Here is an 18,644-nt window from a genome sequence, read left to right as displayed (position 1 = left end):
AGTCTCTGTTGTATTTAGTTACAGATACAAACTCGTATTGACAGCAAAAACATTTTTCATGTTGGGTTCATCTGACCTGGAGGCAGAAATTTAAAATTGGTACAATTTTCTGGACTTGCTTAACTGCATTACCTTTTCACAGCCATACTTTAGCTGTGATCTGTAACCAATAAGTTAGCTCAGAAAGTAAGGAATCCTCCACTCATGGGCAGTCACTCCAACTATTGTTTCAACTTTGTTGCTAAGAAGAGATTGCAGTAATGACCACATTTTCTAGCTCTAGGCACCTACAAATGATGTTAACAACAATTGATCGAAACCACAGACAATTCAACAGCAATGCAATGGAAATTGTCCGGTCTTCTTGTTGGCCATTGCCACAGCTATTTCGCAGAATAACTTAACATTTCATAGTATTTTAGAAGCTGCAGCTGGAAGGAAAGCCATTCAGTGCAAGTTGCTAGCTCCTCAATTGGAAACATCTACTTTAATCAATACTTTAACAATTTACATATCCTTTCTCTGTATTTTTTCATAGTCTTTTGTTTTCAAATACTCCACCAATTCCCTTTTTAATTGTTACAGTCTGTGCCTCAGTTGCAGAATGGTATATGAAACCATGCTACTAATATAAAAAGAATTGTTCAAACCTTCTCCTTTATTGGCATTTTAAAGAAAAATACAATGTACTTTATGTTCACTGGTGTACTTTTTCAAACATTAGTTTTTTTTAATTTGCTTTTCCTTGCCCCATAGGTATTGTGTAGAATTTAAAGTGAAATCATTGACTCCACATTGCTTGGTAGAAAACCGTCCGTACACTCGGTGGATGCGGTATCTTCGAGAGGGATTCACTGTTTGTGTAGAATGCCAGCCTCCAGCTCTGAACTCGAGGTTCCAAAGATGTTATGGTGATGGCTCAGAAGCTGAAAGGCAAGCAGTTATCTTTTTCAAATGGTTTCGTAACAAAGGTAGTTTCTTGCTTGCTGGAATTGTTGCCTTAGAGATGACGGAATTTATTATTCCCGAAGGTGTTGGGTATGTTTTATAACACTGCTAAAATGTTAAATATCATCCAGTTAGTAAGGTCGTATTTCATCTGCGGCCAGAAACAGCATAGAGAACTCTTAAGATTACATCATGGAGGTAATCTTGACCTTATGCAATAAGGTCGACTGTAAAATGGACATTATTAATCAGTTATCTGTCATAATGATGGCTGAGTCCTGTCATGTGAGCCTGCTAGTTTTGCAAGGTAAAATTAATATCGGCTTTGATAGACCATAATTAGCAACATCACCACTGTCAGTTAAGTCCTGTCTGCTTGTTGCTTCCAACATTGCATCTCTCTGTCATTGCGAAGGTGATGTTCCCTGCTCAATGTTCCCATCCTGTTCCGAAGACTGCTCCCAGTCTCCCAATTCTTCACTGTACATCGCATCCTCACTTTGCCTGCTCCAGTTATGCAGAGCACAACATGAAAAGATTGGACTGTACTGTAAGGCTCCCCTGACTGCTCCAAGCATCAAAACCTTGTCGTCAGGAGGCCTAGCTTCTGTCCTACATTGGCCCTGGTGAAAGAATGGGCTGCATTGTTGCTAGATACTCTCCTTCAATCAGGGTGCTCCATAATGGAGTCATCAGCCATGGTTGCAGAATGGAGTCCTTGTTGCTCAGTAATTATCTTTGTAAGGTATCCAGCTTTGAGCAGGAACATGAAAGTTTTCAAGTATGTAGGCATTATGGCAATTCCCAGGGTGCCTGATGCAGACTTCTAAGAGGTGGTACTGATGATCACCGATGACTTTTACATTGATGGAATGGAGCCTTTTTCTATAGATGAAGTCAGCTGCGTTATGATATGGTGCTCTCAACACCATGTGTGTACAGTCTATAGAACACTGAACCTGAGTCAAACCTGCTAGGCTGGCCAAGCCTACTACCTGAGCTGCAGCACTGCCCTCGTCACAGGGAAATGAGATGAAGTGGTGTGAGTTTGTGCAGATTGCATTGCTAACATCCTGGATAGATTTTTAGGTTAAGGATCCTGCACAGGTCCCCAGTGGATTCTTGGAAACAGATGGTTGCATAATAATCCAGTGCAGAAGTTACCTCGATGGCTACTGGGATAGGATTGCTACCCATCCCTTCAGCTCGCCAATCCCACTTCAGCAGATGACGCAGTTCTGTGACAGTTCATTAGAACATCCTCAATCAATGCTGGCAGTATACCTCGTTCTTCGGGAGGAAAAGAGATCAAGGGCAATACACTCTGGGCCTCCTATACTAGACTGGCCAGAGCCCTCCTGCCAACCAACCTGATGTCAGCCCTGACTGATGAATGACTAAACCCCAGACTGATCTTTGCAAATGTCCCCAAATGACTTACTGCTAATGTCTGGCGTGGTTGCAATGGAGCTGAAGGCCTGAAGAAAGCTCACTGCCCATGAACAGAACACTTGTCCCTGGCTCTGCCAAGTGACTGACTATGTACGAGCCTCTGGTCTGAGATAGAACGTAGTTCAGACTGATTGTAGTGGGAGCCCCTGACTGACAAATCCCATGAATTTTTTGAATGGGCTGTTCCCATTGTATTTTGAGAGATGGCTACTTGTTTGAAGCACATTCAGTGTGTCTGCCGTGTACACTGCTGACATGTGCTGTGGGTGTGACGTTGACGTAACACAGTGCCATCTAGTAACATGTCCACTCCCTTGCAGACAGTAAGGATTGCGGATGCTGGAAGCTAGAGTCAATAAATATGAAGCTGGAAACACACACTAGAGCACATAGCATCCGAGGAGCAAGGAGGGTAAAGTTTCGGGCTGAAACCTTTCATCAGGGCTCTGGTGGTGGGGGGAGCCCAGAAATAAAGAGGGTAGGTGAAATGGAGATGGGTGGATGCAGGCAGGGGTTTATTGTGATTGGTCAATGGGATGGGGAGCGGATGGGTGAGTAGGAAGATGGACAGGTTGAGGGTGGAGAGATTTTGAAGTTTAAATACCTGACCTGCTGTCGTCACTATGGGATTTTGTCAGTGGCAATGATGGGCAGTCCACTGACCTCTGGCAGGTGGCTAGTAAATGATTACTTCTCAGCCCACGAGCATTTTATTAGTGTTAGGCCAACCCCCTTGCATGGGGATATTGCCAGGTTAACACTAGTGGTTTCTCAGTGGGGTTCCTGGGGGTGTGCAGCTTTCTTTAATGGTCGTTCCTCCATGGTGCATGGAGGGCCCCCCCTCTCACTCCCATCCACCAGTAACAGCTCCTGGCGCGCTGTCACCTTCCAGTTCCTAGGACCTGCCTGTTCAGCCTCAGAATTTGAGAAAAAAATCTTTCCTGGTTTTTATGCTTGTCAAAACTTGGAGGTACCCGGTGCCTCTTGCTGCAGCCTCAGCCTCTTCTGCAGCCACATCTGTTGATAATGCTGCTGAGGCCAGTGAGCTGACAGCCCATTGACTGGATTGACAACTCTGAGAGGCTGGACTTCTGTGCTTAATTGGACAGTCACTTCAATGGGTGGCTCTCAACAGACCTGTTGTTGGTGCAATGGCTTGGGACTACTTTTTGGAAAAATCTAGACTGAGATCTAATGCAGCAGATTAAAATCTTGGGACAGAGGTGAACAGTTTCTGTTTCCCTGTGTTGTTATTCCACATCACTGATATTTTTCCACTCTACAACTGTGATTACACCTAATACACCTTTAATGCACCTTTGCTTTAAATATCCAGTGATTATGAAAGGTGCTATATGAAGAGAATTCTTTCTGTTTTTCTTAAACCATTCCCTAACATACTGTGAATGCACATGTTCATTGTAAATCCAATAATTAATTCAGGTTTGTGTAACTAAACAAATATTTATAATCTTTCCACTGAATGTACATTTCACCAGTATCACCAAGCATAGAACTACCGTGCTGCATACAGAAAATCTCTTTAAAAATGACCATATTGTGAATTTACTGGAAGTGCTGAATGAGACTGATAACTGTGTAGAAGATAGCTAATGTGGAAAACAAATAACAAAACTAATTCTGAAGTTCAAAGTAGGCCAATAGTTATTCACATAGAATTGTTAAAGTGTATTTGTGTGTGTCTCTCTCTCTCTCACAGGAATCAGATTCTGCACTGGCAAGCAATTGGTAATCCTCAATGCAGAGGAACATGGAAGTGGATTCGACAGATCGAATCATGTTCTTGTCCTCAAGTTCATAGTTTTTTATTCATTTGAAGCCAACTCATTCCATCCATGGAGAACATTCATTTTATTAATACCTGCTAAGCACTTATACTCCAGACACAGTCAGCTGGAAACTAACTCAAACAATGTTAAGACTAAACATATGACATGGTATATTCTGAAGTCTGCAAAATATTGTGTAAATGCATATGGTGAAGTCGCTGAACTATTAGTTTCTGTAAACCATTTTATTTTCCAGCATTTTCAATACATTGTATCCCATTACAGAATGTGAGAGAGAGAGAAACTGTTTTTTACCTTTCATGAAAAGGAATAAATCAAATGAAGAGGAAGTTTTTAAACTGAATTTCCCAAAGAACATTTAAGGCTTACAAAAGTAAAAATAACAAGCCAAATGTTACACAATTAGTTCAGTGATTGGTTGCGGGAGTTGCCTTACATGTCAGAAAGTTTCAGTTACTGCGGAGTGAGTGTTTGACATCCATAATGCTCCCTATGCAGTCTGACATTTATTATTCATAAATATTTAATTAGCAAATCTAGTGTACTGTAACATGTACCTCTTTGAAGAAACACAGAGCATTCATTTCCGTGATCCTTGGTGAAAATCTGGTTGTGGCTGGGAAGCATCTTAGTTTGTGTCAGTAAAAGATTAGATAGCTGCTCATTCCAGCAGAGCTTTGTGTCACTTTAGAAAAGTTTTCATTTCTCATTACTGTTTTCTTATGGCTAACAGTATAACAACTCTGTCACTTACTTGAAGAAATCGAAATTCCAATGTGAAGTCTTGACAAGAATATTAACAAATGGGAGCTTGAGGAGAACACAGTGTGCAGAAGATCAGTTATAAATTCCAATTGTATGTTTGCTTGTGAAGTGGAGAATCTGTAGGTGAAACTGCCATTATAAAAATAAACTGGTTAACACATTTGATGTAAGAGTGGTCTAGTATGGTTTTATCTGCATATTGATTTTCTTCCTGTTCACAAAGACAACCTACTTGTAAACTGGTATTATTGCCCGTCTTCATTCTTAGTCACTCACTATCCCCAAAACTTTTATTCATGCCTTTATAATCTTCAAACCTAACTTCTTCTGAATTTTACCCTCTATGAAGTTAAGCTCATTGTGCATTCTGTGAACGATGTCAAAACCTGTTCACGTAATATCACCATTGATTTCCACTAGCTACCCGTTCCTCTGTGTAATGGCTTCAAAAACTTCAACTTTGATCACAAATATCTCCACACTGCTTCAGGACATTATGAGCAACAATATAGCTTTTTAAAGTATAGCCTGTGTCGGAAATGCAGCAGCTAATTTACACACAGCTTCACTTAGCTGAGAAGAGTCTTCCAGCTCAGTCTTTCTCTGTAAGAGATATGGCTTCATTCTGCCAAGAGAACAGAACAATTATACATGTGTGCACTGTAGCCCAGGATTGGCAGCCGCTTCTGAAACTCAGACTTCCAACTCAACAACCTTTCACACTATCTCTGTCACTATAACATAAACAGAGGAAGCCAAACACTGAGCAATCCTGAGGTTACTCCTTACTTTATCCCAAAGCAAGTGTGCCCCTCAAGAACATTGCCATAATGTGTCAATTCATGTAATGTCACCAGTAACTTGGCAACAGTGAGGCTTACAAATGAAAACTGTCCCCAGCCCTGACCATGAGGGCTTTGTTCCAGACTGCAGAGGTGGAGAATGTTTCTGTGCCAGAAGAGGTTAAGTGACCTATCGTAGTCTGGTAATGTGATCGAGTTGTCCTAATGTTCTGTGTTACCGCCACTCCCTTGAGTTGTAGGAAGCAACATGCAAAGCAGAAAACAGCATAAGTGCTGCTCCTCAAACTTGCAGGTCACTGACACAGTGCCCAATGCTCACAGATAAGCCTGCTGAGGATGAAATGCTGTCCCAGAACAATTGGAGGGGGTTTCCTTCCTGCATTATCTTCTATTTCATTTTGCCTTTATAAGAGAAGCAGATGCACTTTCCCATGAAAGAGAGGAAACTGAAATGGGGCGAATAAGAAAGGGCCATGGGTATTCCCAAAGCCCTATTGCACGAGGGAGCCAGTAGTGTAGCGATAATGCTCTGGGGACTCGGGTCATTTCCACCATGGCAGCTTGTGGAATTTGAGTCCGATTAATAAATTTGAAATTAAAAGCTAGTCTGATGGTGACCATGAAACTATTGTTGTTTACTGTAAAAATCGTCAGGATTGCCAATTGTCATAAAAACTGATGTTCTTTAGGGAATGGCATTTGCTGTCGTTACCTGGTCTAAATGTGACTCTAACCCCACTGCAATGTATTTGACTTTTAAATGTCCACTGAAGTGTTCTGACAAGCCATTCAATTGTATCAAACTGCTACAAAGTCTAAAAGGAATGGAAATTCCCTTCCTCACAGCACTGTGGGTGTATGTGCACCACACAGATTGCATTGGCCCAAGAAGGCAGATCACCAACATTTTCTCAAGGAACAATTATGGAGAGGAATAAATGCTGACCTCCCCATCAATGCCCACATTCCTGTCACTAATGAAGAATAAAAGTGAGCATGAAAATTATGCCAAATCTCCTATTCTATGCATACATAGTCACTGAAAAGACTTCTGCAGGAAAAATCCAATCTTCAATAGTGTAACACTGCCTTTGTGTTGCACTGACGTGCTGTCTAAATCTGGTACTCAATTGTGTAGAGTGGGGCTTGAACACATGGTGTTTAAATAGAAGTAATATTACCAGAAGCTGAGCTATAGCCAACAGTGTCAACAATGATTGCATTGAATGACAGGACATACTTGAGGGGTTGAATGGCCTGCTTCTGTTGCTATGCTATCACATTATGTGGCAGTTAGCCAATGTAAATTTGATAATTTAATCAATTACCTACCAGAGAGCCTTTCATAAATTCAGTGCGAATCAAAGTTTGACTGAGTCATCACAGTGGAATTCTGGGAGACATTGCCACAACCATCACGACTGTACAGGAGACCTCTGCAAGACACCATCTGAGAGATAGCGAAGAAGGGCCATGCGTCAGAGGACAGCTGATAGTCATTGCAGTGGAACCCTGGGAAACAGTGCCACAGTCATCATGACTCTTGGCCAGTATTTGCGTGGAAGTGCTGAGGCTTTTGATGTGAGGAGGCTGAGTAGGGGAACAGGTGGGGATTCATTAACTCTACTTTTTGTCTAGGCTGAAGGCAGGTGGGCACTGGCATGCTTTTGCAGCCAGTGGTTATTGTGCACATTGGTGCAAAGGACATGGGTAGACAAAGGGATGGGGTCCTGTGAAATGAGTACAGGGAATTAGGTAAGAAACTAAAAACCAGGACCTCAAAGGTCGAAAAGCAGGCCTCCAGGAATTCTCATGCTTGTCTTTGTCTTTCTTGTGCTAGTACTGTAACTTTGTCCCAGTGAAACTGATGTCCTTCTATGTTGGAGTGTATTGAAATGAGGGAGAGATGGTCGTGCTGTTTTGCAGCGAGTTGGTGCCCATGTATCCTGGTGGCGTGTTTCCTGCCTGTCTGACCTATGTAGTGTTTCTCATAGTTCAATCAATGATGCAATAAACAAACATTTTGAAATAGACCCCATCAACATACCACTACAGTACAAAACCATAAACAAGACTGCCTGCCATGACAGACTGGACTGTATAAACTCAGAGCGGGACAAAACAACAGCACTTCAATGGAAGCTACACAGCGCTGACAATGTCACCGAGAATGGAGACAAAACTATTGCATGAAAACCAGTCAGCTCAGTGAACCAACCAACAACATTGGTCTTTGAGGGCAAGGTGATTATTCAGGACAGCCTGGGGCACAGTAAAGGGAGGGAAAAACTTCTGGTTTAAAGTCCATTTATTTCAATGCACGAGTCTTGACTGGTAAGGCAGATGAGCTCAGACCATGGATTGGTTCTGGGAACTGGGATATTATAACTGGAAATCATAGAATCCCTGCAATGCGGAAACAGGCCCTTCGGCCCAAAAAGTCCATGCTGACCCTTGGAGCATCCCACCCAGACTCATCCTCCCTAACCTACACATCCCTGAACATTTATGGGCAATTTAGCATGGCCAATCCACCTAGCCTGCACATCTTTTGGACTGTGGGAGGAAACCCACACAGACACAGGAGAACGTGCAAACTCCACACAGTTGCCTGAAGGTGGAATCGAACCTAGGTCCCTGGTGCTGTGAGGCAGCAGTGCTAACCACTAAGCCACTGTGCCACCCTTTAACTATAACACAAACAGGGTTGAGAGAAGAGCAGAGATAGCAGGAACTGCAGATGCTGGAGAAGCTGAGATATCAAGGTGTAGAGCTGAAAGAACACAGCAGGCCAAGCAGCATCAGAGGAGCAGGAAAGCTGATGTTTTGGGCCTAGACATTTTCTGAAAAGAGGTCTAGGCCCGAAACATCAGCTTTCCTGCTCCTCTGATGCTTCTTGGCCTGCTGTGTTCATCCAACTCTACACCTTCTTATCTGAGAGACGAGCAGGACTGGCAGTTCAATGTTCCAGGATACAAAATCTACAGGTATGGCATAAGTACAAGTAAGTGAGGAGGCGGAGTTGCCCTTTTGATTAGGGAGTACATAGCAACAGCTCTTAGAGAGGATTTGCTTAAGGCGTTGTCAAATGAGGCCATGTGGTTAGAACTTAGAAAAAAGAAGGGGATAGTTGGAATTGTATTATAGACACTCAAATAGCCAGCAGGCACTAAAGGAGCAGACATGTAGAGAGATTTGCAGATACCTGTAGGAATAATAGAGCAGTATTGGTTGGAGATTTTAATTTCTCCTGTATCGACTGGGCCACCCAGAGTGTAAAAGGTCCAGATGGGTTGGAATTTGTCAAACGTGTCCAAGAAAGTTTCTGAAATCAATATGTCGAGGGTCCTATTCAGAAGGGTGCAACACTGGACTTCCTCTTAGGAAACAATAGTGGGCAAGTGACTGAAGTGTCAGTCAGAGAGCACTTTGGGTCCAGTGACCATAACTCTCTTAGTTTTAACATAGATATGGAAAAAGATATGCCAGGTCCACAGGTTAAGGTCTACTAGAGCAGAGCCAATTTTAGGGCCATTAGGCAGGATCTAGCCGAGGTTGATTGGGTGAGACTTTTTGAAGGTAAAGAAATGACTGTCAAATGGGAAGCTTTTAGAAGTGTGAAATCAAGAGTCCAGGGACAGTATGTCCCTGTTGGGTTGAAGGGAAAAGCAGTCAGGTTTAGCGATCCCTGGCTGACAAGGGATATTGAGGCTCTGGTCAGGAAAAAGAAGGGATACATTGGGATAAGCCTTGGGCTCAAGTAAATCCCGAAATGACAATAAAAAGTGTAGGAGCACATTTAAGATGGAAATCAGAAGAGCAAAAGGATGGTATGAAATGGATCTGGCAGATAAGATTAAAGACAAACCCGAGAAGCTCTACAACTATATTAAGAGTGAAAGGGTGGCTAGGGAGTGAATAGGCCCCCTTAAAGATCACCATGGCATGAGGAGAGAATCATAGTTGCTAAGGAAATAAGGGAAACAAGTGGGGAATTTTTGGACTGCATACAAATGACTAGAGAGGAGGTGCTTGCAGGACTAAAGAGCATTAAGGTGGATAAGTCCCCTGGGTCTGATCAAGACCATCCTCAGATGTTATGGGAGGCTAAGGTAGAAATTTCAGAGGGCTTTGCAGAGATTTTTGCTTCAACTTTAGCCACTGGTGAAGCTCAGAACACTGGAGGGTGGATAATGTTTTCTCAATGTTTAAAAAAGGTAGCAAAGTCAAGCCAGGAATCTACAGGGCAGTGAGTCTGACATCAGTGGTAGGCAAGTTAGTGGTGAGTATACTGAGGGACAGGATCTGATTAGGAATAGTGTGTGGGAAGTCATGTCTGACAAATCTTTTAGAGTTCTTTTGAAGAGGTAACCAACAGGATAGATGAGGGTAGGGCAGTAGACGTTATATGGGCTTTAGTAAGGCCTTTGACAGTCTTCCATGGCAGGGTCATCATGAAGGTTAGGTCACAGGGGAACGAGGGACAGCTAGCTAATTGGATTCAAAATTGGATTGATTGGTAGGGAGCAGAGGGTGATGGTTGAAGGTTGTTTCTCAGACTGGAGGCCTGTCACTAGTGATGTGCCATGGGACTTATGCTGGATGCGACTGTACAAGGTATGATTAGTATGTTTGTGGCTGATACAAACTTAGGAAGTATTGTTGACAGCAAGGAAGGTTATCAAAAATTACAGAGGGATCTTGATCAGATGGGGAAGTGGGCTGAGGATTGGCAAATGCAATTCAATACAGATGAGTGTGAAGTGTTGCACTTTGGAAAGTCAAACCAAGGTAGGACTTCTTCAGTAAATGGTAAGTTTCTGACGAGTGTTTTGGAACTGGGGGACCTGGGAGTACAAGTACATAGTTCATTGAAATTAGTATCACAAGTCGACAGGGAGTTGAAAAAGGCATTTAGCATGCTGGCCTTCATCAGTCGAGGCACTGAGTATAGGAGTAGGGATGTTATGTTAGGGATGTTGTATAAGCTGTTGGTGAGGCTGCACTTCGAGTATTGTGTACAGTTTTGCTAAGGGAAAGACATAGTTAAACTGGAAAGCATGCAAAGAAGATTTACGAGGATGTTGCCAGGACTATTAGGCCTGAGTTATAGGGAGAGGTTGGCTAGGATAGGACTTTATTCCTTGGAACGTAGGAGAATGAGGGGGTGACCTCATCGAGGTGTCTGAAATCATGAGGAGCATAGATAGGATGAATGCATGTAGTCTTTTTCCCAGGGATGGGGAATTGAAAAGTGGAGGGCATAGTTTTAAGGTGAAAGGGGAAAGATTTAACAATGACCTGGGGGCAATGTCTTCACACAGAGAGTGGTGTGTATATGGAACAGTTTGATAAAGAAAGTGTTTGAGGCAGGTACAATATCAACATTTGAAGAAACATTTGAATAGGTACATGGATTAGAAGAGTTCAGAGGGATATGGACCAAATGTGGATATTTGGAACTAGCTGAGTGGGCCCCATGGACTAGTTTGGGCCGAAGGGCTTGTTTCCATGCTATATTACTCCTCTGACTCTTCCTGTAAATTTTTTTAAAGTTAGCCAGTTTTCTACAGAAAACCGATAACCTTGCCAGCTTATGTGATTTTTCCAAAAAGTCCTTGACCAGGATAATGTATATTTCCCTTAACTGGAATTGGGCATGCTGTAATTGGCAGAATTTTTCTTGTGCTCCTTACCAGTAAACCACCAAACCAAACCCACCCCTGTAGACTATTTGTGTAATCTAAGTGAGGGAAGTATGAAATAACTAAACAACTGATAAGCAAGTTTGAGGAATAATTTGTATTTTTTTGAGGTGTTTTAATTTGAATGTAACATCTACCCTTGAATATGCAATATAGAGATGCACAAATGGATGTGGTACTGATGCCAGATGGAGCCCTCAATGATTAGGGTGCCAGGAGGAAATAGGAAATGGCAAGTGGGCAATGTGTTTTGAGTCAAAGAATAAAAGAGATGTGGCACGTTTAGCAAATGTATAGTTTTAGCCACTGGACAACAGCAAGAATTTTCAGCTTTTGGAGACAGCGCTGCATAGGTTAATTAAGGGGATACCTAAGACTTTTGAAATGAAAGGAACTCTGAAACATAGCAGAAGTATAATGTATCAAAAGCATAACAAAGGTGAAAGGCTTTAGACAGCATCGTTATTCCTAACACTGATAATGGGAACTGCAGATGCTGGAGAATCCAAGATAATAAAATGTGAGGCTGGATGAACACAACAGGCCCAGCAGCATCTCAGGAGCACAAAAGCTGATGTTTCGGGCCTAGACCCTTCATCAAAGAGGGGGTTGGGGTGAGGGTTCTAGAATAAATAGGGAGAGAGGGGGAGGCGGACCGAAGATGGAGAGCAAAGAAGATAGGTGGAGAGGAGAGTAGGTGGGGAGGTAGGGAGGGGATAGGTCAGTCCAGGGAAGACGGACGGATCAAGGAGATGGGATGAGGTTAGTAGGTAGGAGATGGAGGTGCGGCTTGGGGTGGGAGGAAGGGATGGGTGAAAGGAAGAACAGGTTAGAGAGCCAGAGACAGGCTGGACTGGTTTTGGGATGCAGTGGGTGGAGGGGAAGAGCTGGGCTGGTTGTGTGATGCAGTGGGGGGAGGGGACGAACTGGGCTGGTTTTGGACATGTTATTCCTAACACGTTGTAAATAAAATTTCAGTGAGGTCCTGAGATCCGGAACAGGCCAAATGAACAATTTTCTTCTGGTATGTGAGCTATTAATTTTTCATGAATCAAATTTAGTGTTTGATTACATGCAGTGAGCTCTATGCTGTCTGATGTCACTGCTCCCTTTAGTGAATTGCTACCTGTGTAAAGACTAACAAATCTGATATGTAATGATATGTTTTCATGACGAAAGGATTGGCAGAGTTCCTCAAATCAGTAAACTGTTAGTTAACGTTTGCAACCATGCGCAGGAGATGTCTGTAGCTGATGGGTCAAATCATACTTGTATCCATTGAAACTGTTATAAGATTCCAACTCATTTCTACAACTTGCTGCTACATGTTAGATATTGTTTGCCTGACCATGCCCACTGAGTTGAAATTACCTTCCTGATAACTTTTGCCATTGATTTTTGTTGGCAGATAATTATCTTTAGTACTTGAGTTTACTGTGGCCTTTTCTTTTGCAGCTCATGTTGCTGTGCAGAGGTTTTGCATCATTCATATCATTGTTAATTGGTGTCTTTAAGGATTCCGCAAACCATAGAATCATAGAATCCTTACAGAGCTGATAGAAGCCATTAACCCTCAAGTCTGCACCAACCCTCCAGAAAGCATAACACCCAGGCCAATCCCTCTATCCTCTATCCGTAACTGTAGGAAATTTTTAACAATTCATTCAGAATTGGCGTGGCGTGCCTTTGGAGTAGGTCGGACTTGAAATTGTGCCTTCTGGCTCAAAGGTAGGACACTACCACTTTGCCACAAGACAAGGCATGCTTATAAAGTTCGCATGGTGGTGATTAAGAGTGGGAACACTGGTCAACTTTCCTCTCCTTAGCTTAGGTTGCAAGTGCCAACTATATACAGAGAAAAAAGTAGAGATAGAGGGAGGGCAAGGTAACAATGACCAGAGAAAAGATCAATTAATTCTGTACAGATTGTTGTTCAAATCAAGGAAATTGTTGTCTCACCCTAGTTGGTACTTAATTGCACTTCTGATTTGAACTTTTTCCTGGTCTATAGAGTATCTGCTACAGGCATAAAATTGACAAATTGCATTTTGCCTTGTAATAAAGTCTCAATATGTGAGGAAGGGAATATGCTTGAGACATGAGCCAGGGTCTGCGTGCACTGATTGCACCTAAAGAAGGTACCAGCAGAGGGCAGAGGATATACAAGAAACACAATACTTGGAAGACAAACTTGATTTTGAAGTTACATCACTTGACAAATTCATGGTCTTTAAACATTAAAAAATATAATGCATTTGGTATGATAATATACAAACTTGCTGTTCTGAATGAATATCAGCCCTCAGTTTAATGATTTCCCTCACGATGCTTCAATTCTAGTTTCTCCTACCACTGTCTGCCAGGAATTGATGGGCCAATTAATTTAAATATCAATTGGGCTGACCTTATCCATGGAAGACATTTTCTATTTTGATGTGACTGCAGTAAGTCCTGAATAAGTGAGTTTATTGCTCATTCTTGGGAAATCATGCGAATACGTATTCTGTATGCAGTTTAGCAACCTGAAAATACATTGAAGTATCACTTCATACATTAATGCAAAATAGGTGATAGCAAATGGACAGTCAGTTTTACACTGAAGTAAGTGGGAATAACTATGAAGCAGAAAGTAAGACAGATTGCTGATTCACATGCACCTGTTTTATATTACAATCCAGGATAATTTTCAACCACTTTTTCTTTCATTTCTCTATTTTTATAATTTATTCTTATGATCTGTAATGCTGGACTTTTTATTTCTTTACCCTTCTAATTGTCCTTCTCCCAAAAGCTTGTACTGAAGAATCTGTACTTAGCTACCTTGCACCTAAGATGGTGCTGTCAGTGGCAACTTGTAAACTTTTCACGGTCTCACTGGGGCCTTCCTCTGCTTAGGGCGGCACAGTGGCTCAGTGGTTAGCACTGCAGCCTCACAGTGCCAGGGACCCGGGTTCGATTCCAGCCTCGGGCAACTGTGCAAACTCCACACAGACATTCTCCCTGTGTCTGCGTGGGTTTCCTCCGGATGCTCCGGTTCCTTCCACAGTCCAAAAGATGTGCAGGCTAGGTGGATTGGCCATGCTAAATTGCCTGTAGTGTTCAGGGGCATGTGGGTAATGGGGAATGGGTCTGGGTGTGATACTGCAAAGGGGCAGTGTGGACTTGTTGGGCCGAAGGGCCTGTTTCCACACTGTAGGGAATCTAATCTAATCTAATCATGTCAGTACATATGACAATAAAGCTAATTGAAAATGTTTTGCTATGTCTATCCAGGAACTGACTGCTTATGTCCCTAGCTTTGGGCCAGATGGTCCAGGTTCAAAGCCTACCTGCCCCAAACATGTTGCAATGCATCTGACCAAGTAGATCAAAAAATATCTAGGAATAGACAGGTTCCACAATACCCCACAGCTAAGTTGAATTGTATTAAACAAAGCCAGTTTTTTTCAGTGATAATGGGAACTGCAGATGCTGGAGAATCCAAGGTAACAAAGTGTGAAGCTGGATGAACACAGCGGGCCAAGCAGCATCTCAGGAGCACAAAAGCTGACGTTTCGGGCCTAGACCCTTCATCAGAGAGCCAGTTTTTTTATCTGAGTCTTGAGAGAATTGACCCTAGCATTCATTTCAAGAAACAATAACAATTAAAATTTTGTCCTCTGACTTTAAGATGGCTGTACCACATTCATCAGTGTGCAATATACATAGCATATAAATAGTGCACATGTACAGATTGCGCATTTAGGGAGACCATATATTTTGTAGCATTGCTAATGGTGAGTTAGCAGTTTCTTTAAATAACTGGTAGAATTACAAGATTTATTGCCAGCCATCAGAATTGATGATGATCCTAGGAAGAGTAGAAGCAAACTGTGATATTGAAGTAAAATCCAATCTGTATGTCAGGATTCCATGGACAACGGAAATGGAATTAGAGGAACACTGAGGCAGGGCTGTGATTAATGATTCCTGGAATAACAAGGTGTAGAGCTGGATGAACACAGCAGGCCAAGCAACATCAGAGAAGCAGGAACGCTGACGTTTCGGGTCTAGACCCTAATTTCTGAAGAAGGGTCTATGCCCGAAACGTCAGCTTTCTTGCTCCCCTGATGCTGCTTGGCCTGCTGTGTTCATCCAGCTCTACACCTTGTTACCTCAGATTCTCCTGCATCTGCAGCTCCTACTATCTCTGGAATGATTCCTGGAAGATGGCTTTTGGAATTTGAGGCATCGCAAGTGGTGGATGTAGCATCTAAAAGCATTGGATGGTGCTGTAATCAATAAACAATGAGCAAACACTGAGTACAATGCTGAAATTTCTGAGCACTTACAGGAGACTTGAAGACCTGGGATGGTGGGCATACGGGCACAACAGTGTGGGTGTAAGGAATAAATAAATTTGAATCTTAACATAATTACTAAAATGGCTTGATTAATGAAAGACTTGCATGTAAAGAAGATTGTTTAAAGTAGTTCCAGAGATCAATGGCTTGTCATTTAATGAGACAAAATGGCAGACTGCCATGTACTTGTGAAACTCTCAGAGTAGAACAGCAAAAAATTGCCTGCTTTCTCATACTGTCATTCATCTAGATTTTTACGTATGGTGAGAGTTCTAAAATCATTTTGATTTGGTGGATAACACCTGCAGTTGAAGACTAACTGACAGAACTCTGGCATGTGTTGAATACCTCTGAATGAAGCTGTGCCTTTAACCATTCCAATCAGATTTCTTCATTAAGCACTCCATAGTGATAAAAGCAGCCAGTGTAAGCATGGGTCCATGCTTGTACTATTCTTGAAATATGGGTGGTATGGTACAGATTGGTGTATTATCATTGCTGCATTTGATTGCTTTACCAGGCCACTGTCATGACAACAAGTCTGACAAAAACTGTTGAATTTATGTTACCGAAATCATTAGTGAATTGATCGAATTAGTGCTTCTAACAATTTCTCATTCAGTTTGCTTGAAAATCAAAGGCTGAGAAATGTCAAAAAATTCAATATGTCTAATTGTAGAACAAATAGAGTTTAAGACTACACTCTTGAGGCAGATAAAGACTGATGTAGCCATGCAAGTTGACACCAAGCATTGTTACATACTAGACCACACAGAAAATGAACTTTAAGACAGTTATATGATGCAATGTTCAGGTTTTAAAGCACTTGCCTCAGCTTCAGTTAAGTTCTCAATGCAGTGGAGTCAGTGGATTGTGTTCAGAAAGTCAGTTACGTGTATGTAATGTAAAGTAATATGAATGTGAATACGTATACAGCCCAGACTGTGTGTATGTCTGTGACAATGTCAATTACAATGTCAATAATTCTCATTGTTCATAATTTTGGTCTCTTCAAGAACTCAGTCTTTGTAGTTTATGTTATGTGAAGAAACAAAAACAGCAGCGCTGTGATTCTATCACATTGATTGTGGTGTTTGGCCTAATAAACCACACCATGACAACAGAAGGTAGAGATTATGAACTAATTGTGACGGCAGTTAGTGTTAGCTAGTAGTACAAAAATGGATAGTAGCTGTTGCAGTTATAAGGAGTTTTTTTTCCCTAGTAGTTATTCCTTATCATCTGCATTCAGAGCTGAAGTTACAACTATAACCATGAATAACCAGTCTCTTGTTTAAAAAGAAAGGAAGCCATAGTTACTGTAATTTATTAAATGGGAATTTCATAAGTGCTGAAAAACAACTCCAATCTAACAAAATAATCAAAGAACAAATGCAGACAGAAGTTGAAAACAGAATGTTTCATTTATATTAAGGCCTTACCTGTGTTCAGATATCAATTGATTCCATCATCTTACTTTTCAGAAACGGCACAAAACAGCACAAGGTGTCTCTGTTCTCTTTTTTAATGTAACTGCCACCTACAGACAAAAGCCCGCTATTTATAAAGCAATGACAAGGAGGAAAAAGAGAAGCTAAAAACAAAGTATCACACTATAATGCAGATTTTGATACGGACATTTTAAAGAGCATTGTGAAGAACAAAACCAAACATCTGAGCTTATGTTGGCACATTTTGTCAAAATTTCATAGATTTAAAGAAAGGTTCAACCATGACTTCATAAATCAACAATATCAACAAATAACACATAAAAAAACTGCAGGCAGTCAAACCACTTACTGCTTTGAGAAATGAAGGATTAAGAAGTGTCAAATCCCGAAATGTTTCAAAAGACGACAGCATACATCCTTAGAAAATTTTCTAGATTTTAGAAGACAAACTTAAAATTTGTGTGAGCTTCATGATATGGAGGCTTGTGTATATCTCATACTGACAGTGAAACAATCAAACGACTTTTGACAGGTGTTATCACAAAGGTACAGAATATGATTTCACTGAAGATGACTTCACTTGAAAGGCTAATGGCACTAGTTATTACCTCAACACACATTAAAACCTTCAGAAATGCTCTTCTAGATAAATCCAAAATATAAACTATTCATTCACTGCTCAGAAGAGAACGCAAGTTCAAAGTACTTGGACCACACCAGAAACACTCATCAAGTGGTTGGCTGTACCGTGGCTAATGAAACCACCAACAAGGTCAGTAAAACATCCAAATCTTCGATGAGATATGGCTTGTCTCATCCACCAGAATGTTCAACATTTGTGATATAGGGCAACATGGTGCCTCAGTAGTTGGGTCAGTGATAATGGGAACTGCAGATGCTGGAGAATCCAAGATAATAAAATGTGAGGCTGGATGAACACAGCAGGCCCAGCAGCATCTCAGGAGCACAAAAGCTGACGCTTTGGGCCTAGACCCTTCATCAGAGAGCCTTTCTGATGAAGGGTCTAGGCCCGAAGCGTCAGCTTTTGTGCTCCTGAGATGCTGCTGGGCCTGCTGTGTTCATCCAACCTCACATTTTATTATCTTGGCTCAGTAGGTGGCACTGCTATCTCACAGTGCCAGGGACCAGTGTTTGATTCCACCCTCATGTGGCTATCTGTGCGGAGTTTGCACATTTCCTGTGTCTGCATGGGTTTCCTCCAAATGCTCCAGTTTCCTCCAACAATCCAAAGATGTGCAGGTTAGGTGATTGGCCATGCTAAATTGCCCATAGGGCCCAGGGATATGCAGGCTAGGTGGCTTAGCTGTGGGAAATGTCATGTTACAGGGATAGGGTAGGGATATGG

At 41.8% G+C, this 18,644-nt stretch overlaps 1 protein-coding gene across 1 annotated transcript in view; it reads left to right on the top strand.

The window, feature by feature from the left end:
* The window catches only part of LOC125461397 (somatomedin-B and thrombospondin type-1 domain-containing protein), a 28,842-nt gene extending 23,701 nt beyond the window's left edge, over positions 1 to 5,141 (top strand). The window contains exons 4-5 of the mRNA XM_048550126.2: positions 757 to 933; positions 4,121 to 5,141. Coding sequence (XP_048406083.1) covers positions 757 to 933; positions 4,121 to 4,238 — 295 coding nt within the window. The 3' untranslated portion in view covers positions 4,239 to 5,141. The remainder of the gene's footprint in view (positions 1 to 756; positions 934 to 4,120) is intronic.
* The last annotated feature ends 13,503 nt before the right edge of the window (positions 5,142 to 18,644 follow it).

The sequence above is a fragment of the Stegostoma tigrinum genome, chromosome 19 (genome assembly GCF_030684315.1).
Source record: "Stegostoma tigrinum isolate sSteTig4 chromosome 19, sSteTig4.hap1, whole genome shotgun sequence".
Lineage (NCBI taxonomy): Eukaryota > Metazoa > Chordata > Chondrichthyes > Orectolobiformes > Stegostomatidae > Stegostoma > Stegostoma tigrinum.
Note: the sequence above shows the minus strand (reverse complement) of the source record. Positions and strands in the feature narration are given on the sequence as shown.